The following is a 23,252-nucleotide window of genomic DNA, read 5'->3' as shown; positions in this document are numbered from 1 at the left end:
GTGATAATCAAGGTGTGCCATTTCCAGCAGTTGACAAGAACATGTGAGGAACAGTGGGGGGGGAAATAAACATGGGGAAATAGTTTTACTTTGTGTAATGACCCATCCACTCCCAGTCTTTATTCAAGCCTAATTTAATGGTGTCCAGTTTGCACATTAATTCCAATTCTGCAGTTTCTTGATGGAGTCTGGTTTTGAAGTTTTTTTTTGTTGGAGAATTGCGACTTTTAGGTCTGAAATTGAGTGACCAAGGAGGTTGAAGTGTTCTCCAACTGGTTTTTGAATGTTATAGTTCTTGATGTCTGATTTGCAACAAAGCCCGTTACCAACTCTGTCCACATATCTATTCAAGGGACATCATCACAGGACCTAATCACATCAGCCACACCATAAGGGGCTTGTTCACCTGCACATCTACCAATGTGATATGTGCCAACAATGCCCCTCTGCCATGTACATTGGCCAAACCGGACAATCTATACGCAAAAGAATTAATAGACATAAATCAGACCACAAAAATTATAACATTGTACATATAACTGCCTACTGTATTTTCCACTGCATGTATCCGATGAAGTGGGTTTTAGCCCACGAACGCTTATTCTCAAATAAATTTGTTAGTCTCTAAGATGCCACAAGGACTCCTCGGTTTTTTTTTTGCTTGAGTAGTGATTTTTTAATCTGGGGGTCATTTAGTGGCCAAATTGTGAACGGTCACTTTAAAGGAGGTCGGGCCTTCGGATGAAGCGCTCTGTTCAGCATCACAGATTTTAGTGCCAGAAACTACCACCACTGTGATCAGCTAGTCTGACCTTCCTGCATAGCTATATGTGGTCTAGCCACTAGATGGGGACAAAGGTCCACACTGTGAGTGTGTGTTGCCTACATTCCTGACGTACATTCCCAGGAGAAAAGGAGTACTTGTGGCACCTTAGAGACTAACCAATTTATTTGAGCATGAGCTTTCGTGAGCTACAGCTCACTTCATCTGATGAAGTGAGCTGTAGCTCACGAAAGCTCATGCTCAAATAAATTGGTTAGTCTCTAAGGTGCCACAAGTACTCCTTTTCTTTTTGCGAATACAGACTAACACGGCTGTTCCTCTGATTCCCAGGAGAATTTCCCAGGAAAGCTTGGTGGATTTTTCATCACTGAGCATTTTTAAATCAAGGCTGGATGTTTTTCTGAAAGCTCTGCTCTAGGGGTTATTTGGGGGCAGCGCTCCAACGCTATTGTGGAAAAGCAGCATCACTTGCCCCAGGAAAAGTATTCCTTTTCTTTTTGCGGATACAGACTAACACGGCTGCTACTCTGAAACCTCTCTATTTCTGCAGAGTTTAGGAGCTTGCCAGAACTGCTGCCTCCTCCAGCCCCTTAGCAGCCTCTTCTGGGAGTGCTTCCCAGTGAGCTCTGCCCTCCAGATCCTTCCCCTCTACCCCCACACATGACCCACTTGTCCAGGAGCACTACTAAGCCAAGGGGGGTTGGGATGCCTGGGAGGGAACCTGCAGAGTTTAAAAGCAGGTTCCTAAGATTGGGAGGGCCTAGTTTATGGTAATTAGTTTGTAATTACATCATCTTTAGAAGCCTCTTCCTTATAACCACAGGCAAATCATCCTTTTATTATTAATTTGAGCTGAAAATAACCCCTAGCACCATGGCAGTCACAGAAAGCATCTTGCCTTTGATCTTTAATTACTTGTAATTTTGCAAGGAATTAAACTCTTCAAGCCAAGTAACAACAATTTGGCACATAGTCTTAACCCCTTCCTTTGTGCCTGTAGCAATAGCAAGGTGTACACAGACTAGATCTTAATTCTCCTGGCACTGAGTATCCTCCTCGCCTTCCAAACAGATGTCCTTGTTCTCCTGTTCCCAAGCAACACACAGCGCTGCTTTTATCAGCCTGGCTGGGGGAGAGGAGCGCAATGAGGGGCAGCAGCAGGAGGAATTCAAATAAAAATGGAATTTTAAAATGTGCTGGATTTGGAAGGAGGATCACATTCTGCTCCAGAATGTCCCATCCCTGGCAGAATGAGAAGCCCCTGTTCCTGCTGGGCCTTGGGGGAAGCTGAGAGCCCTAGCACAGTCTGGGTGGGAGAACAGATTTCCAACATAGCTGTGCTGCTGTGTGCCCCCCCCATTCCCATCACTGCCCCCCTGGGTGCATTTGTGCTCCCCCCGCCCCGCTTTGAAAGCCATTACTTTCTCCTCAGCTTCCTTCATGCCGCCTCACAGGCTCCAGCCGTGTGTCCCAATCAGAAAGTGGGACAGCACTGCGCCCAGTCCTGTCCCTGTTCTACCTCCCTCACAGCCGCTTGCACTTCCTCCTGCCCCAGAGCATCCTCCTGTGCTGCCTGTTCCCTGCCACCCCTTTTGGCTTTAGTTGTGGCTGGGGTTTGAGGCTGGCTGTGGCTTGCTGGGGACACACCGAGAACTCTGAACTCCTGGGTGGCTGCGGTTCCTGGTCATTGTCATGTGCACTGCCGAAACCTGCAGCAGGACCATCATGCTGGGGCTGCAAGGGGTTAGTGCAGGGCCTTCGCTGGCTGTGCTGAGTGGAAGCGAGGCCGTGGCTCGCAGCTGGGTATCTGACAGCACAAGTGTTTCACGAGAGACCCAGAGAAATTGTTTTTTCACCTCTGCTTCCCCCAGCTACCGAGTGGTTTGTGAAGCAGCTTGGCCGGGGCGTGGTGGGAGACCCAGCATTCCTACACCCCTCTGCCGAGAGCCTGGAGAAGGCCAAGCAGGAGTGCCTCCGCGAGAGGAGCGTGTGCACAGCCGTTCTGCAGGCTGGGACAGGCTTCTACCTGATCGGCTCCATGGCTGGCATCATCTCCCGACCCAATTCCACACTCTACATATGGACCAGTAAGGGCAGATCCCCGCTCAAATGCCTCCCACCCTCATATCTGCAGAGATAGCATGGCTTTGTGCTGAGAGCAAGGCATTGCGGGCCTGATCCTACTCTGCCTGGATCCTCTGCCAAGTGATTGACACCCATGCAAGGGGAGTGCCTGGGTGTTGGTGCAGGATGGTAGAGGATCAGGCCTGGGGACTCGGCAGACCTGGGTTCTAGTTTTAGCTCTGCCACTGATCTGCTCTGTGACTTGGGTCAGTCAAGCCCATCAATCAGTGCCTCAGTTTTCCCCCGGCCCTAGATTCACTGTTGGGCTGCAGGGCACACAAACTGGGAATAACCCTGGTGCGGGCGGGCATCTGCATTGCCTGTATCACAGCCTCTGGCACAGGGCATGCTCCAGCAGGCTGGGGGCAGGGCAGAGACAGGCTGGGAGCTGGGTATTGGCGGGAGGGAGAAGAAGGAGGCATGGCTGGGGAGGTCCTATGCCCTGTTGATTCTGTACCTCTACACAGCCCCATAGGGGCTACTGCAACAGGGGTGCAGGTCAGGACCGGCATGTCCTTTGTCCTGGTGCCAGTGCAGGAGGAGTCTGTTAGCCCAGTTGTGCAACACTTGCTCTGCTCTGTGAGGTTGTCAGACCTGGGAGCAGGGGGCTGGGTGGGTGCCAAGGGCTAGATCTGTTTGCTCAGCCTATGGCCTGGTGCGGTCTGCTGAGCATCCTCTCCTCTTTGGTTGCAGTATGTGCTGAGGGGTTCAGCGGCCTGCGCTGTCACAGACACGCTGCCCCCCAGCAGCGACCAGCGTGTGACTGCAGTGGCAGAGTCCGGGTGTCAGCAACCCAAGGTGAGAGCCCTGGCCCGTCTGCGGCCTGGTCTGGTGAGGTGAGAAGAGGGGCTGGCTGTGGCAGGAGCCTCGGGCATGTCCTTCCATAGGGGATGTTAATTGGGAATCCTACAAAAAGTGGAAACGATGAATTGCTAAAGAGGATTACAAAAGAATAGCACAAGCATAGGATCGTAGAACTGGAAGGGACCTCAAGAGGTCATCTAATCCAGTCCCTTACACTCGTGGTGGGACTAATTATCTAGGCCATCCCTGACAGGTGTTTGTCCAACCTGCTGTTAAAAATCTCCAATGATGGAGATTCCACAACCTTCCTGGGCAATTTATTCCACCCTGACGGGAAGTTTTTTCTAATGTCCAATCTAAACTGCCCTTGCTGCAATTTAAGCTCATTGCTTCTTGTCCTACCCTAGAGGTTAAGAAAAACAATTTTTCTTCCTCCTCCTTGTAACAACCTTTTACGTACTTGAAAACTGTTATCTTGTCCCCTCTGTCTTCTCTTCTCCAGACTAAACAAACCCAATTTTTTCAATATTCCCTCCTAGGTCATGTTTTCTAGACCTTTAATCATTTTTATTGTTCCTCTCTGGACTCTCTCCAATTTGTCCATATCTTTCCTGAAATGTGGTGCCCAGAACTGGACACAATACTCCAGTTGAGGCCTAATCAGAGCAGAGTAGAGTGGAAGAATTACTTCTTGCTTACATCACTCCTGCTAATACATTCTAGAATGATGTCCCCCCCCGCTCTTTTTTTTTTTTTTGCAACAGCGTTACACTGTTGACTCATATTTAGCTTGTGGTCCACTGTGACCCCCAGATCCCTTTCCGCAGTACTCCTTCCTAGGCAGTCATTTCCCACTTCGTATGTGTACAACTGATTGTTCCTTCCTAAATGGAGTACTTTGCATTGGTCCTTATTGAATTTCATCCTATTCACTTCAGATCATTTCTCTAGTTTGCCCAGATCATTTTGAATTTTAATCCTATCCTCCAAAGCACTTGCAACTCCTCCCAGCTTGATATCGTCCACAAACTTTAAGTGTATTCTTTATGCCATTATCTAAATCATTGAAGATATTGAATAGAACTGGACCCAGAACTGATCTCTGCGGGATCCCACTCATTATGCCCTTACAGCATGACTGTGAACCACTGATAACTACTCTCTGGGAACGGTTTTCCAACCAGTTTTGCACCCACCTTATAGGAGGTCCATCTAGGTTACATTTCCATAGTTTGTTTATGAGAAGGTCATGTGAGACCGTATCAAAAGCTTTACTAAAGTCAAGATATACCACATCTACCGTGTGTCCCCCATCCACAAGGCTTGTTACCCTGTTAAAGAAAGCTATCAGGTTGGTTTGACATGATTTGTTTTTGACAAATCCAGGCTAACTGTTACTTATCCCCTTATCTTCTAGATGTTTGGAAATTGATTGCTTAATTATTTGCTCCATTATCTTTCCAGGTACAGAAGTTAAGCTGACTGGTCTGTAATTCCCTGGGTTGTCCTTATTTCCCTTTTTATAGATGGGCATTATATTTTCCCTTTTCTAGTCTTCTGGCATCTCTCCCATCTTCCATGCCTTCTCAAAGATAAGCATATAAATCAGACAAAATCAAAAACGCTAAGGCACAAAATGGATTACACCGAGCAAGGGACATAAAAGCATAAGAAAAAGTTCTTTAAATACATTAGGAGCAAGAGAAAGACAAAGGAAAGTGTAGGTCCTCTACTTAGTGGGGAAGGAGAGCGAACAACTGATAACCTTAAGAAGGGTGAGATATTTAATGCCAATTTTGTTTCAGTCTTCGCTAAAAAGGTTAAGGTGACCAGATTAATATTAACAACAAGGGGGAAGGAACACAAGCCAAAATAGGGAAAGAAGAGGTTAAGGAATATTTAGATAAATTAGATGTATTCAAATTGGCAGGCCTGATGAAATTCATCCTAGGGTACTTAAGGAACTAAGTGAAGCAATCTTGGAACCTCTAGCAATTATCTTTGAGAACTTCTGGAGGATGAGTGAGGTCCCAGAGAACTGGAGAAGGAAAAACATATCACCTGTCTTTAAAAAGGGGAACAAATTGGATCTGGGGAATAATAGACCAGTCAGCCTAATTTCAATACCTGGAAAGATACTGGAACAAATCAATAAACATTCAGTTTGTAAGCACCTACAGGATAACAGGGTTATAAGGAATAGTCAGCATGGATTTCTCAAGAACAAATCATGCCAAACAACCTAATTTTCTTCTTTGAGAGGGATGCTGCCCTAATGGATAGGGAGGAAGCATAGATGTGGCATATCTTGATTTTTATTAAGGTTTTTGACACAGCCCCACATGACGGTCTCATAAGCAAACGAGGGAAAACGTGGTCTAGATGAAATTACTATAAGGTGGGGGTGCACAACTGGTTGAAAGATTATACTCAGTGGTTTTCTGTCAAACTGGGAGTGTGTAGTAGGCCCCACAGGGGTTACACCTGGGTCTGGCACTAGTCAGTATTTTCATAAACGACTTGGATAATAGATTGGAGAGTGTGCTTATAAAATTTGCAGATGACAGTAAGCTGGGAGGGGATGCAAGACCTTTGGAGAACAGGATTAGAATTCAAAACAACCTTGACAAATTGGAGAATTGGTCTGAGTTCAACAAGACGACATTCAGTGAAGATGAGTGCAAGGCACTACGCTTGGGAAGGAAAAGTCATGCGCACAGCTACAAAATGGGAAGGAACTGGCTAGGCGGTCGTGCTCTGGGGGTTATACTGGGTCACAAATCGAACAGGAGCCAAAAATGTGATGCAGATGCAAAAAAGAGGCCTCTAGTTCTGGGGTGTATTAACAGGAGTGTTGTATGCAAGGCCAGATCTGCACTATAAACTTAAATACTATCCTATAAACGCAGCACTCAAAATCCACACGCCTGAGCAATGCAGTTGTACCAACTTAACCCCTGTTGCAGACCGCACTGTGCTGATGGGAGGGCTTCTCTGTCGACGGGGCTCCTGCCTCTCCAGGCGCGGATTAACTAGCTCCATGGCAGAAGCGTCTTCACTGGAGCGCTCGAGCGGCGCAGGTGTATTAGTGTAGCGGCACTGCCCTGTTTTGTGTGTGGACCTGCCCTAAGACTCGGGAAGTAAGTGCCCCCCTCCCCCCACCTGCTTGGCGCTGGTGAGGCCTCAGCTGGAGTCCGGTGGCCAATTCTGGGTGCCGCCCTTTAGGAAAGGTGGAGACAAAATGGAGAGAGTCCAGAGGAGAGCAACAGAAATGATGGGTCAGGTTTTCTAAATCTTTATGAGGAAAGATGAAAAAAAACTAGGCATGTTTAGTGTTGAGAAAAGAACACATGGGGAGACCTGGCAATAGTCTTCAGCTAAGTTGGCTGGTGTAAAGAGGACTATGATCGATTGTTCTTCATGTCCGCTGAAGGTAGGACAAGAAGCAATGGGCTTAGATTCATAGATTCCAAGGCCAGAAGGGACCATTGTGATAACTAGTCTGATCTCCTGTGTCCCGCAGGCCAGAGACCTGCCCCAAGATAATCCCTAGAGCAGAGCTTTTAGAAAAACACCTAGTCTTGACTGAAAAATTGTTAGTGATGGAGAATCTACCACATCCCTTGGTAAAGTGTTGCAACGATTAATTACTCTCTCTGTTTAAAAAAAAAGAAAAGAAAATTTAGGCCTTATGTCCAGTCTGAATTTGTCTAGCTTCAACTTCCAGCCATTGGTTTGTGTTATACATTTCTCTGCTAGAGTCCCCCACCCTGTCACTATGGCCTGCATTCTTTGTTCCTAGACAAATACATTTATATTTAGCCGTATTAAAACACATATTGTTAGCTTGCACCCAGCTTACTGAGTGATCAAGATTGCTCTGAATCAGTGACCTGTCCTCTTAATTTACTGCTCCCCCCACAATGTTTGTGTCATTTGCAAACTTTGTCAGTGATTTTCTTTTAGATCATTGACAAAGTTAAATAGTGTAGAGCCAAGAACTGATCCCTGTGGGACCCCACTAGAAACACACCCACTCAGAAAAGATTTCCTCTTTACAGTTACATTTTTGGAACCTATCAGCTAGCCAGTTTTTAATCCATTTAATGTATGACATGTTAGTTTTAATCTGCAGCAAGAGAGATTTAGGTTAGATATTAGGCAAAATTTTCTAGCTATTAAGGTAGTTAAACTATGGAATAGGCTTCCAAGGGAGGTTGTGGAATATCCTTCACTGAAGTTTTTAAGAACAGGTTGGACAAACACCTGTCAGGAATGGTCTAGGTTTACTGGTCCAGCTTAATGCAGGGGGGCTGGACTCGTTGACATCTTGAGCTCCCTTTCAGACCCACACTTCTGTGCTTCTATATATGTGGGATCCCACACTGAGCGCCCCGCACTATGCTGCCCCCAGCAAGTAGCTGATCACAAAATGGGTAACTGCCCATTTCACAGGTTTTGCATATTGTCAAAATATATTGTGTCCCCATCCCTGTGGCCTCTGGGTACATAACACATAAAGCAACCAACAGTTCATACCTAGCCCTGCTCCAGCCACCTCCACAAGAGACATCAAATGCAGAGACAAGGTGCATGAGATAATATCTTTTGTTGGACCAACTTCTGTTGGTCAAACTTTCGAGCCATACAGAGCTCTTCAGGTCTGGGACAGGTACACGGGGCATCACAGCAAACTGCAAGGTGGAACAGATTGTTTAGAATAAGTAGTTAGCTCATATTCTAAGGGACCATTCAAAGTGAAGTGGACCCTTAACATCTCTGCAAGTTATAGGACAAAAAATGGGGTTAGTGGGTTACAGATTGTTGTAATAAGCCATAAATCCAGTGTCTCTGTTCAGTCCATGACTTTTAGTGTCTAACAGAGTTATGAATTTAAGCTCCCAGGCTCGACTTTTGAAAGCGTTGTGCAGGTTTCCTCGGAGAATGAGGACTAACAGATCAGATATGGAGAGATCGCTTTGTGAAAAGTGTTCATCCACAGGTGACAGGGTGTATTTTGTCTATCATTTTCCTGTGAGTTCATTCGAGAGTGAAGTGATTGTCTGGTTTCACCCACGTAGTTGTTGTTGGGGCATTTAGTGCACTGGATGAGGTACCCCACATGTGATTGGCATGTGTAGGATTCATGGGTCTTGGAAGGTGTGTTGTGCAGGGGTGTTGATCGTTGTAGCAGTGGAGATATGGCTGCAGGTTTTGCATCTGTTCTGGCAGGGCAGCCATTGCCTGTGTCTAAAAAGATGAGCCAAGCCCCACAGAGCTGGGGGTGGGGGTGGGATGTGTGCTCCTGTCATGGAGAACCTAGCTCCATCCCCGGCGAGCGTGGGGACAAAAGGAAGGGCTTCAGCTGATTTGTGCCGCCAGGACAGGCTGCAGGAGACTGGCAGGCTCAGGCATTGTCAGTGTTGGAGACCTTAGCTTATGCCTGAACGCCCATCTCCTGAATGGCACTGAGGGGTGGGGACAGGGCTCAAGAAGGCTGCTTAGACCCCTGCATTGCTGCATATCCACAAAAACAAGCTGCCTTCCTACTTCCCAGACTGTGTGTGTTCACATGGCTATCCAGACTGCTCCCCATGGCTCTGACCCAGACCTCCAGCTGAGCGTGGCTTCTTTCTCTTGTAACATACTCAGACTGATGCCTTGCACTGCAGCTAGAGGTGGGTGGGAACCAGGACCACACAGGGGGCACAGGACTAGTGGCTCATACTGCTGCTTTCTGCACTAGCCAAAGCTTATGTATAGTCTCCTGCAAGGTGCATTGCAGTATTGTAACCTGGGAAAGACACGGGGGTCGGTCTGGCCCATGGGAGCCTTGGGGGTCGGTCTGCATCACCAAGGAAGGCTGCAGCCTTCCAGCTAGCTGCAGCTGGAAGGATACTAATCCCTTGAGTGCTGTGCACACTAACGACTGAGCCTCTGGAGTGCCCCATGAGCCAGGTGAACAAGTAGTCCTAGCCCATATGATGCCAGTGGAGCTGAGGCAGGGAGAAGTCTGAGGGGCTTGCTCCCACAGCATGGAGCCAGGGTGAGAAATCGGGAGTTCCCAGCCTGTGCTGGAGCAGCTAACCATGCTGCACCTCGAGTGGGACGAGCCAGTTGGAGCAGGGAGAGTTCCCAGCCATTTCCAAAGGGTGCCTTGAATTCCTCCCGCAGCACTGGCGGCATGGCCAGCCCCAGGGTTCAAAGATCCTAGGTCAGGCCCCAAAATCGTGAGATTGGCTTTACAAATCTAGAGATTTGAAAGAAAAGACTTGCTGGGTTCTTGTACTGGCCTTGGGGGGTGTTCAGGCTTTTCTCCACAATCACAAGGGCTTGAAACTGAGTCTTTTTTAAAAATGGATGCTGAGATTCCACCTAATCCCACGACTCCAGGAGCTGGGACTTTCAGGAAAGCCTCAAATGTGATGAGACTATGATATAATCACGAGATGGCAACTCTAGACAGGGATAGTCAAGGGCCAGTGCTCTGCATGGCCTGGGCAGGCGTGGCCTGTGTTGTGGGACCCTGAGTCCTGTGTGGCCTGGGGTTGTGTTGTGGGACCCAGTGTTGTGTATGGCCTGAGCTTAGGTTTGCCAACCCTCCAGGAATTAAAGATTAATCTTTAATTAAACATAATGTCATGTGATGAAACCTCCAGGAATTCATCCAACCAAAGTTGGCAACCCTACTTAAGCTGTGTTGTGGGACCTAGTGTTGTGCATGGCCGGGGCAAGCCTGGGCTGAGTTGTGGGAGTCACGTGGAGCATTCCGGCTGGGGATTAGTGTTGAAATCCAAGCTTTGCTTTAGGACAGAATAATATCAAGCCCTTGGCATGTCAGGATAATTAAACCAGTTCCAGCTCTGCGCCTTTGGTGTTTCCAGGAGGTCTGGCAGGATGTGGGGCATTGGTTTGTCAAAGTACTTTTCTCCCTGGACTCTTCCAGGTAGAATGATTGGGAAGATCTCCCTTAAGGGGGAATGGATCCCATGATTCCCCACAGATCTGTAGGCAAGGTCTTGTACTGTTGGTGTCCAGAGCTCAGATACAATGGAGCTGCCAGTCCCCCTTCCTGCTGGTGCCCAGAGCTGTGCTCCTTCTATGTGACTGCTCAGGGCCTGGCTGGGGGGTTCCTGTGGCGAATGTACTGTCGGTGTCAGCTGGGAGCCTGCAGCCTAGACTCTGTTTATTCACAGGACAGGTCCAGTGTGGGTGGGGGCAGCAGCAGCGTCCCCCTTGCCCCACACCAGCTGGCGTTGTGCCTCAGACCCTACACTCACCCCCCATGTCCTGGTAGGCTGAGAAGGCTGCAATGGCTCAGTCAGTCTTGGGCCTCTCTGCTGAGATGCCAACAATGGTGCTTCCCTGCCCACTGGCAAGTGGGTTGAGAGCACCTGACTCGTCTCCCTGGATTGGGAGCTCTTCCGGGCAGAGACTGTGGGCTGGGTTCTCCAGTCTGAGCTGTGTAAGTGGCACCATGGGGCCATAGCAAAGTGACCCTAAGGCAGCTGGAGAATTCAGGGGGTTCTCGTAGGCAGGGGGCTCCATGCTGGGGTAAAGCTGGTGGCGGAGGCTCTGACACTTCCTGTGCCCGCTGCCCCCTTGCCCTTGGTGTAAACAGGAGGAGTGGGCGTGTTGGGAGGGAAGGGGCAGCGCTACCCCAGAGACCTTGTGCCTTTGGTGCCGTCCTGCCCTGGGCCGTGGCCCGGCAGCCCTGACTCGTGAGCTGCAGCCAGCATGGATGGTGTGGAGCCTGGAGCCCCATGTCATGCTCAGCGTCTCAGAGAGCTCGCTGCCAGAGCTGGGTACACAACAGCAACGGGCCATTGACCAGCAAGAAGCTGGGAACTTGTCCTCCGCTCCCCCTGCAGGATTGCCATTCTGGTTACTGCCACCTGTTGGATCCCAGCTGAGCCCACTGTGTGCATGTGTGTGGGTGGGAGTGAGTGTGCACAAGTATTTGTGTTTGAGGGTGCATACATTGTGTCCACACATGTGAGTGTGTGCACAGGTGCCTAAGAAGAAGTGACGTTTTGATTAGATTTCCAAATCTCTCTCTCTCTCTCCCACCCCTCACCCCTGGTGAAGTGATGCCTTTTATGCCAGTTCTTCCAAGGGCAAGATATTCACAGCCAAGTTCCAGAGCCTTGAAGAGAGCAGGCTGAAGCGGGAGCTGCCTGTGTCCTGACAGGGCCCTGGGGCTAGCACCTCGTAAAAGCATGAGGGCGAGGGCCTGGGCCGAGTCCAGGACGACGCCCCATGCTGAGCTGTTCGCTCTGCTCTGCAGAGCAGGGCACTGGATTATCACTTGCAGACAAACCCAACCCTCCACAGGGACTGGAACGCTGCCTTCTGGGGCTTGTCGTTCTTCAGCTACCCGACTGCTTGTTTGCCAAATTAATGGCCTGGAGCCACTTCTCTCAGGAGCTCGTTGTTGCGGGGCCAAGGTCCTGGGCGTTCAATATAGGTGCCCTTGTTGGTGGAGGTAGGTTGACCAGATGTCCTGATTTTTATAGGGACAGTCCTGATATTTGTTTTTTTTCTTATATAGGTGTCTATTACCCCCCCCCCCCCAATCTGTCACGATTTTTCATACTTGCTATTTGGTCGCTCTAGGTGGAGGTGATGCCCCTGCACGCTGCCAGGGGATTGCGAGGACTCTGGGCTGGAGTTACACTCGTGCACACATAATCGATAAAACCCCACACCTGGACAGGAAACAGGCCCTGTGGAGGGCTGGCTCTTGCTGTCTGTCACATCTAGTTTGACTGTGAGGTTTCAGGGCGGTGCTGGGGCGTTCGTCACTCAAGGTCTGGTGGGGGGGTTGTCTCTCTGGGGAGAAGTTAACAGCCACTCGTGTCTCTTTGCAGTTTGTGGTGTCCCTGTGCAGAGCTGCATTGACTACTGTCGCCACACAACAGCCCAGAGCAACTGCTCTCTCTGCCTGCCCGTCTGCTCTGGTGAGTCCTCATCGCCCATGGCCTAGCTGGCTGCTTTTGTGCCCTGGGTTGGAGCAGTCGCTGAGTAGCACAGCTTCTCCTAGCACAGAGGGCAGGGCTGTGCCTCCAGCCCTGGCATGGCAGGGGGCAAGGGAATGGCCTTCTGCAGCACGGAGAGCCTCCCAGCCCAATCTTCTCCTGGCTTCATCAGGCTTTGAGATGCTAGAGTCACCCTGGACCCTCTCTCTCTCTCTCTCTCCCCCCCCCCCCCCCAGCTGGAGAGCTCACGGCATTCCCACTTTGCCTTTGGCTGACCTGACAACTGGTGCAAAAAGCCCTGATGCAAATGCCCCCCATGGAGACGCAGCCCCAGAGAGCAGCCAGGGAGGGGGTGGCCAGCCTGCAGGGTCCCGGGAGGTAGAGGGTTGCGGCCTGTGGGTCTGTGAGACCTTGGCAAGCAAGGGGTGCATGGCATGTCCTCTCCTGTGCTGTCTGGGGGTGACACTCCCTCTGGCTACATCTGGACGAGGGAAGGAGTAGGTAATTAGAAACGTGTTAGCTAGCGTGATTTAATGAATGGAGTCTAAATACTAGTGCAGACCGGGCGCAGCACCTTTCAAACCTAGCTAGCTGGTCATAGTCAGCCCAAGATGCTGCTAGGGCCCTCTTCTATGGCTCAGGGGCTGGCAGATTTGCTAAATGCTCCCCAAACAGGATGGGAGGTAGGGAGACCTGCTTCAGCTGTGCGGCTTCTTTGCTTAAAGGCTACTGGTCCATGGCAGCCTGTCTGTCAAAGTCAGGAGGCTTCAGGGTTTCTTCCAAATGTGGCTCCACCCAGCCTGGGAGCAGCAGGTCTTGGCCACAGGGAGCCATGGTTATTCAGTGTCATGCTGTGCCAGAGTCTGTCCCCCGTGGCCCTTAGGAATGGTCAAATGGGTAACGGCCAAGGAGCAGCCCCTTGCTATCCGGAGGGGCGTCCCAGGAGGGGAGATCAGAGCAGTTGCCAATGCAGATTGTTGTCTCCAGTGCTTCAGGGACTTCCACCCAATCCTGAGCCTCCTGACTCCAGGGTCTGGATTCTGGGTCTCCGGCAGTTCCTGTGAGCATACAGGGGCCACGCAGCGACTAGCTCTCCCCAGGCATTGGCCATGCTAGCCAGCACAAGTCGGCCATGATGGCTGTGGGACCTAGGGCTACCTGCAGGAAGAACCCTGAGTTTGCTCTTAGCCCAGGATCTGGACAGCAGAGCCGGCCCCAGCATAGCCACACCCACGTCTTCTCCAGGGACAGGGACTTCTCTGGAACTGAGGTGCTGGACCTGCCAGCCGTGACCATGTGGCATTGGCAGCCGGTGGTAGGAATAGGCTGTACTCGGTCCCTGGCTAGAACCTGTTTGCCAGGTTCTGGGCTGCACAGGATTGGTTTGGAACTCCCAGGGCAGCTGGCTGGTGTCACAGGGTCCTTTGAATTTCCAGCTGTTGGAGGCTGTTGTCTGGGGCAGCATTCTCCTGGACCCTGGAAGAGGCATCTAGAGCCCAGCTGTCCCTCTGCTGGGCCTGCTCTGTTCTGCAGGGAGGTTTGGAGCACTTCCAATCTGGGAGTAGCTCCTATCATTCCAGGTAGCAAATGCTCTTTCCTTTCCTTCCAGATTCCAGCTTGGGCATCCTGGACCCCGAGGAGCTGGCTGTGGTGTCCATGGTGCAGTACAAAGTGTCGCAATCCCTCAATCTCACCTCGGAGAACGAGCATGATCAAATTAATGCATCTAAAATAATCTACCACAGCGCACTCCCTTGAGCAATCCGTGCCTCAGGGAATGCTGGGAAAGGGCAGAACAGTGACGGCTGTCCAGTTCTCGTCTTTCAAATGTTTCCCCCGTTATTCGCTTTCCCATTCGGTTTTGTGCTGCTGTTTTGTTGTAAACATGCTTGGTGAGGGAGCTCAATGTAATGTTCCCAACCATCCCTTGCTGTGGTCTGTGAGTGGGGACGGGGGCTCTAGCAACTTTCAGCCAATGGAGAATTCAGCTGTGTGAACTAGGAGCCCACTCCCAGCTGAGCCGATCCGGGCCCTGGGAAGCAGTATCCATAGCTAGCCTCTTAGCAGGACTCCGCATCATCCCTGACTCGCTAGTGAGAGCATTAAAGGGAAAGACTAGGAGCAATCCAGGGGAGACCGTTACCAGTCCATGCACCAGCCTTGCAGGGGCCCGTCGCCTCACTCAGGTGCACCAGCTGCAGATGCAGTGGTCACAGCCTAGCACAAGGGCCTAGGAGCCAGGGTGTGGGGCAGAGCAGGGGGAGAGGCACCTCAGCACTTGAGGTGAGGGGCAGGAGATGCTGCACCAAAGGGCTAATCAATCTTTTCAGCCAGGATCAAAAGAATTTCAGACCAAGAAAGTGCCAGTTTCAGGATGCAGCCCCAGTCCTTGGCTGGCACACGTACGCTGCTGAGAGCCAAGCTCCTCCCCTCCCGTCCCGCATCTCTCCAGGTGGGGCTGAGAGCCCTGCCCTGAGACTGAGCAGGGCCCTGCTGGAGCCTGGAGAGCTGTGGGGCTGGGTGAGCTGCTCCCAGAAGGAGGGGCCCAAGTGCATAAAAGGAATTGGGCACCTAAGTCTGGGTTCGGCACCACTGCAATGCACAAAAATCCTGCTGAAACTCTTCAGGTACCTAACCCCCCTTGGCACCTGCGTCTGTGAAGGTCTTGCACCCTTGCACTGATGTGTCTCCTCTGCAAACAGGGAGCAGCTGGTCCTTTTCTCCCACTGCAGCAAGTCCCAAACCAGGGAAGAGGAGCGCTCGGCTGGGGCCCCCATCTGGCAGGCAGGTGGACTGGCCTTACAGCTTTGAGCTCTGTGGGCAGGTACCCCCCTGGGGTATGGGGAGACCCCCTCTGCCTAATGGGGAGAGGGGAATTGATCAGGGGCCTGCCACCTCTCCGGGGAGTGTGCTAGCCACTGGGCTCTGGCGTACTGCAGTGTGAGGCTCCCTCAGTCTCTCCTGGTGAAGCAGTTGCACTGTGGACAATTAATGAACCAGTCAGTGGAGCAGGGGGATTGGATCCTGGCTCTCCCGGGAGCTGGGTGCGTGCTCTGACCACTAGGCTACAGAGCCATTCTTAGGCTTATAGCCTCTCTCTGAGTTACTTGGGCCAGAAAGTGAGAGCGTGAGCGAGGGCACAAGCTGGGGGATGACTGTGCAGCCTGCTGGTTAGAGCACTCACCCAGGAGGTGGGGGATCCAGTGGCCCTGCTCCAGGATCAGAGCTCTGCAGGGCAGAGCTGCCAAGGGGAGAGGATCCAGGAGTGGGCTGAGGGACCGGGCCCAATGGCTGACGAGAGCAGCAGGAGCTGGGGTGGGCAGTGCGCCCCGAGCCCTGTAAAAGGCGTGAGCATGGGCTGGGTGCAGGGGATCTGCCCAGTCCCCCAAAGGTGTGTGGCCTGCTGCACTACCTGGCCTGGAGCAGTCTCCTGTGGGGTGGGGTGGGGGAGGGGGACCCTGGCTCTGCATCTTGGCAGCAGCCTCTGCTCTGTAAAAATATTTGCTAAGAAAGTGCAGCTCCGCCCTGAAGAAACCACAACCAGGGAGAGCCGCTGGCCTTTGAGCAGCCGGGTTAATGTTTGCAGAGCGTAGGTGACAGGGGAATGAGAGTGCCAGCAAGAGCAGCAGGGTGTCCGAGACCTCTGCAAGGCACCACTTGCCCCCAGCCTGGTTCCTGCACTGCCAGCTGCCCCGGCTCAGCAGAGCCAACCTGTGCGGGCGGCTGAGCCGGACCAGGCACGGCAGGCGCCAGGAGAACTGGGTGACTTGGGGGAGCGGGAGCTGAGTGCTTCCCTTGGCAGCTAACCATGGCTGGCTGGAGGGGCCCGGCCACTCTCCTAGCCTTTCTCTTCCTGTGCCCGCTCCCCTCCCCCAGCTGCCCTGCCATCTGCAGATGCTCCTCTGGGGAAGTGGACTGCCGTTACCGAGCCTTGCGCTTTGTGCCTGAAAAGCTGCCTACCAATGCCAGTGCCGTGTGGCTGGGCTACAACCACATTGCCGTCCTCAAGGCTCACTCCTTCCGCTCGCAGCAGGCGCTGCAGAACCTCAGCCTGCGCAACAACGTCCTGGTGAGCATCCACAGCCAGGCCTTGGCAGGGCTTGGGGCGCTGCGGGAGCTGGACCTGAGCAACAACTATCTCACCGTGCTCACGGCTGAGACCTTCCTGCCTCTCCCGGGCCTAGTGGTTCTCAACGTGGGGGCCAACAAGCTTGGCCAGCTGCCCCCAGAGGTGCTGAAAGCGCTGCCCTGCTTGCAGGAGCTCTTTCTGCACAGCAATGCCCTGAGGTCTCTGCATGCCAGCGTCTTTCTGAACCTGACTGCCGTGCGCTCCCTGACCCTGCAGGGCAACCCATGGGCGTGCACCTGTAAAATCCAGCCCCTCTTCCTCTGGAGCATGGGCAACAGGGACAAAATCCAAGGTAAGAATGGATGGGTGATGCAGCAGCATGGAGAGAAGAACAGCGAGCATAGGGCTGGGCAGGAATTTTTCAGTGAAACCTTTTCTTCATCGGAAAATCCGGCTCCATTGAGCCCACCACTTTCCACTGATTCTGACAGAAGGTTCTCAGAGCCCGGGCCCAGCCCCACCACTCCCGTATCTCGGGGGAGGGCTCTGTCCACTGGGCCATACAATTGATCTCTCTCAATCTCTCCTGTTTGAAGTTGTTCCACTTTTTGTAGAAATAATTCAGTGGTCATTGGGCTAGAGAGAACGTGTGCTATGAACGCTTAACCTGGGAGGGGGAGCCAGGCTGAAGTCCTTGCCCGAGTCAGGCAGAGGCCAACCACTGGCCTATTTCAGGGTCTCCAGTTGTACACAGTCTCATTTCCCTTCTGCTGCAGAGTTCTCAATTTCCAGCCAGCCCCACTCGACTCCCTTGCTCCCAGGGCTGGCCAGGCTCCGAGAAGGGAGCCTCGAGGGAATCTCGTGCATGGACGGCAGCAGATTTATTCCATCCTCTTGGCCAGAGGCAGGGTCCCTGGACCTGAGGCTTCCCTAGGGGTCCCCTCCCCTTGAAGCAGGCGGGTTTGGGTTCAAGCAGGGCATGTAGCTGCATGATTCCACCACGCTGCTGGTCGCACACGAATTCCTTGGGCTGGGGCGATGGCGACAGCCCCTCTCTCAATGAAGCCTCTCGGGCCTGGTATTGGGCAGCCCCTGCAATTCCCTGCTCTGCAGGGGCAGTGATAACTCCCCGGGAGCAGGGCTGGGCTGGCAGGACACAGTGAGCAGGGAGTGAGGGCAAGGGCCTGACCCCCGTGCGGCCCCAGCTTGCTCAGTGATGTTGCTGGCGTAGCCTGGGCGAGACCACAAGGAGTCAGCCCATGTGCTGCAGAGCCTGGGTAAAAGGGGAGTCAAGGACAGGGGGGCTGAGAGAAGGGAGCACCACATGGGCAGAGCCCTCTGGCCCCTGGTTTTGGATAAGACCGACCCTAGCTAAGGAGAGGGAGTTTGGGAATGGTGAGGGGCCAGCCCCTCGCGGGGAGCAGTGTTGGTGCCAGGTAGGCTCCAGCTGTGGGGCACTACCAGAGCTGCCCTGAGCTCCAGCCCTTCCTCCCCTGGGCCCTGTGCTCTGCTCTGGATGTCTCCCAGCCTATAGTGGCTCCCCTTGACCCTGCATAGCCCCTGTGTCCTCAGGATTGCAGGGGCCAGATGCAGCACTTGGCTGGGGTTCTCCATCCAGGCAGCAAGGTGCCCCTGCCTTAGCTCTCTGGCTGGGGTAAAGAGTGCCAGCCAGTTCCAGGCCTTTTGCCAGGCCTCTGTGCATTGAACCCTTTCAGGGAGTTTCAGGTTGGCCCCTCTCTCTGTCACCCAGGCCATTAAGAAGAGAAGCTGCCCACAGCAGCTGGGGGCCAGTGCAGCCTGGGCTGGGAGGATGGGAGGGCTGTTTATGGAGTTGCCCCAGGGCCCTATGTTGTTCGCCAGATCGTGCCTGTGGCTTCTGCCGGCTCCTCGGCTGCGAGCGCAACTCTTCCCCCCCCCATCCTGTGGATGAGCGGCACTGCCCCCCGCAGGCAGAACCCCCCCCCCCGCCTGATGGTGACACCCTTCCCCCTGCACTCCAGGAGCATGAGGTGCACATTTGTCCCTACAGCCCCCTCCCAGCTGACAGGCAGCACTGGCCCTGTGTGGGCATCATAACTTCAGCCCTGGGAGAGGGGCTGCCCCAGGCCCCACCCCACTTCCTCAGCCTTCGAGCTAGTTCAGCCTCCCCTGAGCCCCTGCAACTTCCTCGCGTGTATCACCAGGGCCACTAACTCGCTCCCGGTGCTTTCGTGTTGAGGCGGGAGCCCTGGGCTTGCATCCTGGCTGGGCGGGATGTTCCCATGCACTCAGTTGGGCTGACGGAATTAACCCCAGCTCTGCGCAGCACATTTCACCTGCACAGGTGGTTTGTCCCCTGGCCCCGTTGCACTAGAAGACCGAGGCACAGAGAGAGAGATAGAGAAGGGGACTTGCTCCTGGCCACTTAGCAGGCCTGTCCCACCCCAGAGCTGCTGTCATGGCCCACAGCCTGCCCCTATCCTCCCAATGCTGGATTGTCCTGCGTGACCTCGCCCCAGCACCAGCACACCCAGCCGGCCTGCAGGTTTTCCCCGCTGCTGCTGGCCTGCTCTGAGCACTGGCCCACCCTGCCCAACACTGCCCTGCCCAGCCACCCTCCCTGATGCTGCCCTTCCTTTCCGGTGTTGGCAACAGCCTGTAGCCCTCCTCCTGCTCAGGCAGGAGCCCAAGCCACCTCCCATGTGTGCTGTTGGGAACCATGACCTGGCCTGACCTTTTGCATCTGTCTTTCTCTGGCAGAGGAGAATTTGATCCTGTGCAGATTCCCAGAGCACCTCAACAAGTATCCCCTCCTAGCCATTGGCAACGAGTCCTTCAGCCACTGCCAGGACAGCTTGCTGCACCCCCAGGACTATGCCTTCTTCCTGCTCATCGGCCCGGCCTCCTTCCTGGCCAGCATCCTCATCTGCCTCCTACTTGGCTCCCTGGCTGTGGCCTATAACTATCTCCTGAAAGAACTTTGCTATTGGTGAGGAGCCCACCTGCATAGGAGTACTGGGGGTGCCAGCAAGGGGATGAGGTACTGTCTGTGTCCCAAATGCTGGTGGCCAGGGCTGGCAAGCATTGTTGTGGGTACTGGAAGATAATTGTGTTACCTTCTTCTGCTGCGGGGCCTTTTCTTCTCCCCATGGGACTATGAGCCCCACTCATATTCCTTGGAGTTGCAGCAATGAACCAAGGAGGAAATCTCCAAAGTTTCTGCAAGACTTCCCTGAACCTCCAGCTGCACTGGCTGGTGAGCACTGGCTCCACCCCCGAGCCCTTCTGCTGTCTCCAAGAGCCGGCCAGCAAGATGCCAATTGTTCCGATATGGAGTGAGAGCCAATAGGACTGAGCTGAGACCCCCCTCCATCATCTTCCACACCTGCCCCTGATCAGCAGCAGATGGGAGCTGCTCCCACCTGGCTAGGTTCACGCTAGCACCTCAGAGGTGAAAGGCCCCTTCCTAATTTGCCTCAAAGGCACCTAGAGGGATGACCCTCCATTACCAGGGCTTCAGTGTTAGCCAAAGGATGTAACCTTCTAGCCTGCCCAGCCCAGTCCCCCAATATGAACGTGACAGCCGGGGACCGAGTGCAGTCCCTGCACCCATTCACAGGGCTAACACGATTGGGATGGCACGCTAGGGAACCTGGCATCTGCTGCAGGCGGGTGAGCTGAGAATTGCCTTTAGGTTTGTAACATTCTCAGCCTTTACAGTGCCTCCTTGCTGCACTGGCAGTTGGGTAGCTTCTTCAGTAGCAGCCACGATGTGCTCAGGGGAACGGTCAGGGTGTGCATGCTGCTACTATCCTGGAGAACTAGGAGTCGTTTGCTCTGGCTCCTCCTGTGTTCAGACCAGAGCATGGGCAAATCAAACCAGAGGTGTGCACCTTTCCACCCAGGGAATGGAGGCAGATGTTCAGGATGAGGGTCATGAGTAGAGAGCTGGAGCTAGGCAAATACCGAACAACGCTCTGCACCTACCTACGTGAATGTCGAGAATAGCTGGCTCTGGCCATGTTCATCTCCTGTTTGCATTCACGTCCCACTGATGTTCTAGCAAACATGTCTGCGGACCGGAGAGCTCACAGGAATGGTAAATTTTAGAGAATATTGGTGGCAAGTGAATTTTGAACTTGTAACCATGAGTGTGTGCTCTGGAAACCTGAACTGGGACCAGGCTCAACAATCAGGGAACAGAACTATTCCTTGTGCCGTGCTCAGAGCGCAGATTTCAGATCTGGACAATGAGTGCTCGCTGTGACCTGCAGGCAGAGATTGGCTGTTGAGAGAGCTGCGCTGCATTCTGGGACCTGGATTCTGGCTCCAGAGGGAACAAAGGAAGCATCACCAAATCCATTACTCCTGGCTTCAGCTCTTCCTACACGGGTAATGCTCCCAGAGCCAAAGCTAACCCCAGAGTTGGGATTACCCAGCCCACCAGTGGAGAATGACAACAGTCTGGTTGTTGGGCCTGAGAGCCACTCAGCAGCACAATGGAATCCAACATGTGGGAAATGTTTTCCTTTTCCAGTAAACCACCACCGCCCATGTGCCCCACAGGCTATTCCCAGTAAAACACTGAGTGTTTAAGGGCAGCCTGTTCTCCCCTTCCTGCAGCACCATGTATGCAGTGCTGGGGATACATGAAGCAATCTTAGGTGCTGAGGAGTAGTACTGTGTTATCTGATCGCAGAACCTTCACATGTGCTCCCCACTGTGTCCCCCGCACCCACCCACCATCCCCTTAGGGCCCTAGAACCTCCATCTCCCCTGGCCTCCTTCCCTGCTGTCCTGTCCTTGCTCACTGCTCCCATGTGTGTTGGGTTGCCTGCCCCCAGGTACAGGCTGGGGACCCAGCACTACTGCACCCCCTAAGTACAGCCTGGTCTCAGCCTCCCCATATGCCCACAGGGAGTCATCACTTTAGCCCCCCTCTGCATTGAGTCAGGTGGAGCTGGAATGTGTGTGAGCCCTGCCTGGCATCCTCCTGTGCCTTGGGCAGTTTCCAGCTGCCACTCCTTCCCTCTGGTCATCCATCCTGTCAGTTACATAATCTCAGGGGCTGAGACACACCCAGCTCTCCTCCTCTGGGCTCTGCACTGGGGGCCAGTCACTCCTAACAAATGGGGGTGGGGGAGCTCTTTTCAGTACAGGGGTCTGATTCTAAGGATGCAGGGATCTGTGCTTACATCCATCTTGACACACTGTGGCTTCCTCTCCAGCCAGGGGGCAGGGTTGAGGTAAGGGGTGAGCCCTTTGCTGGGAATGCCTGGAGTTGATCCTTTCTATTTATGACATTGTCTGGGCATTGTTTTGAGGGGCAATATTGTCTCAGTCTCACGCTGCTTTATTGCTTTGTTATTATTTCTTCTGTCTCAGTAGCAGGAGTTGTTGACAGGTTGTTTTACCTCTGTATTTGGCACTGGTACAACTACGGCTGTGTCCCGTTCTGGTGCTCACGATTCAAGGACAGTGATAAATTGGAGAGGGGTCAGAGAATAGCCACGAGCATAATTAATGGAGTAGAAAACCTGCCTTATAGTGGTGGACTCGGAGATCATTTTAGTCTGCTTAACAAAGGGAAGGCTAAGGGCTGACTTGATCCCAGTCAGTGAGTATCTAGGTGGGGAACAAAGATTTAATAATGGGTGCTTCAAACCAGCAAAGAAAGGTCTAAGATGAGCCAGGGGGTAGAAGGTGCAGCTAGATGGATTCCAAATGGAAATAAGGGGCAGGGTAATGAACTACTGGAATAACTTACCAAGGGTCGCAGTGGATTCTCCATCACTGGTAATTTTAAAATCAAGATTGGATGTTTTTCTGAAACTATATGCTGTCGGTCAAAAGGAACTATTCTGGCCTGTGCTATACAGGGCAGACTAGATGATCACAATGGTCCCTGCCAGCCTGGACCCACCCATCTTAACCTGGGAATCCATTTTGCATTGCAGCCTAGTTCTTGCATGTGCCAGAATAACCTCCTTGTCACAATAACGGCTTGTGATGCCTACTAGTCCAGCTCCGGCGCTGCATGAGCACAAGAGAGGGGCTACTGAGAGGCAGAGGGAGGCATTTTGATGGGTTAGCCAAAACAGCAATGACACCTCGGGTTGAGGGCATCAGCCCCTGCTTCCTAAAAGATGCATGACCCTGGGGTTCTGCGGGTGACAGTCTGCATCTGCCCAGGAGCTGTGCCCTGGCACTCCCAGGAAGACCTTGCCACCCCCACCCATTGCTTTGTTGCTTCCAAGCCTGCCCACTGTAATACGCTCTCCCTGGCACTGACCAAACACTACCTGGAAGCTCTGGCTGCAGCCTGCATGTTACTGGAGCAGCCAGACCAGAACCCATGAAAAGTGCTCTGTATGCCACTCCCCTTACCTACCCAATCCAGACTCCAATTCCACGGCCAGGTTCTCTGCCACAAAGCCCTGAATGGGTCGGGGTCTGGCTACCTCAGGGTGCTGACCTTGATGAAGTCCCAGGCATTCCTGGAACAGATCAGGTA

The 23,252-nt window shown here is 52.8% G+C and overlaps 2 protein-coding genes across 2 annotated transcripts in view; both read left to right on the top strand.

Annotated features, from left to right (window-relative positions):
• The window catches only part of LOC125623664 (uncharacterized), a 64,672-nt gene extending 50,059 nt beyond the window's left edge, over window positions 1-14,613 (top strand). The window contains exons 28-31 of the mRNA XM_075120587.1: window positions 2,656-2,871; window positions 3,602-3,706; window positions 12,583-12,672; window positions 14,300-14,613. Of these exons, the coding sequence (XP_074976688.1) occupies window positions 2,656-2,871; window positions 3,602-3,706; window positions 12,583-12,672; window positions 14,300-14,448 (560 nt within the window). The 3' untranslated portion in view covers window positions 14,449-14,613. The remainder of the gene's footprint in view (window positions 1-2,655; window positions 2,872-3,601; window positions 3,707-12,582; window positions 12,673-14,299) is intronic.
• A 1,595-nt stretch (window positions 14,614-16,208) lies between these two features.
• On the top strand, window positions 16,209-21,020 carry LRRC26 (leucine rich repeat containing 26). Its single transcript, XM_048823342.2, has 2 exons — window positions 16,209-17,111; window positions 19,499-21,020. Exons 1-2 carry the CDS (start codon window positions 16,499-16,501, stop codon window positions 19,729-19,731), a joined length of 846 nt encoding a protein of 281 aa, XP_048679299.2. The 5' UTR covers window positions 16,209-16,498; the 3' UTR covers window positions 19,732-21,020.
• Window positions 21,021-23,252: the final 2,232 nt, after the last annotated feature.

The sequence above is a fragment of the Caretta caretta genome, chromosome 16 (assembly GCF_965140235.1).
Source record: "Caretta caretta isolate rCarCar2 chromosome 16, rCarCar1.hap1, whole genome shotgun sequence".
In the NCBI taxonomy this organism is placed as follows: domain Eukaryota; kingdom Metazoa; phylum Chordata; order Testudines; family Cheloniidae; genus Caretta; species Caretta caretta.
This window is presented reverse-complemented; position numbering and strand designations above follow the sequence as displayed.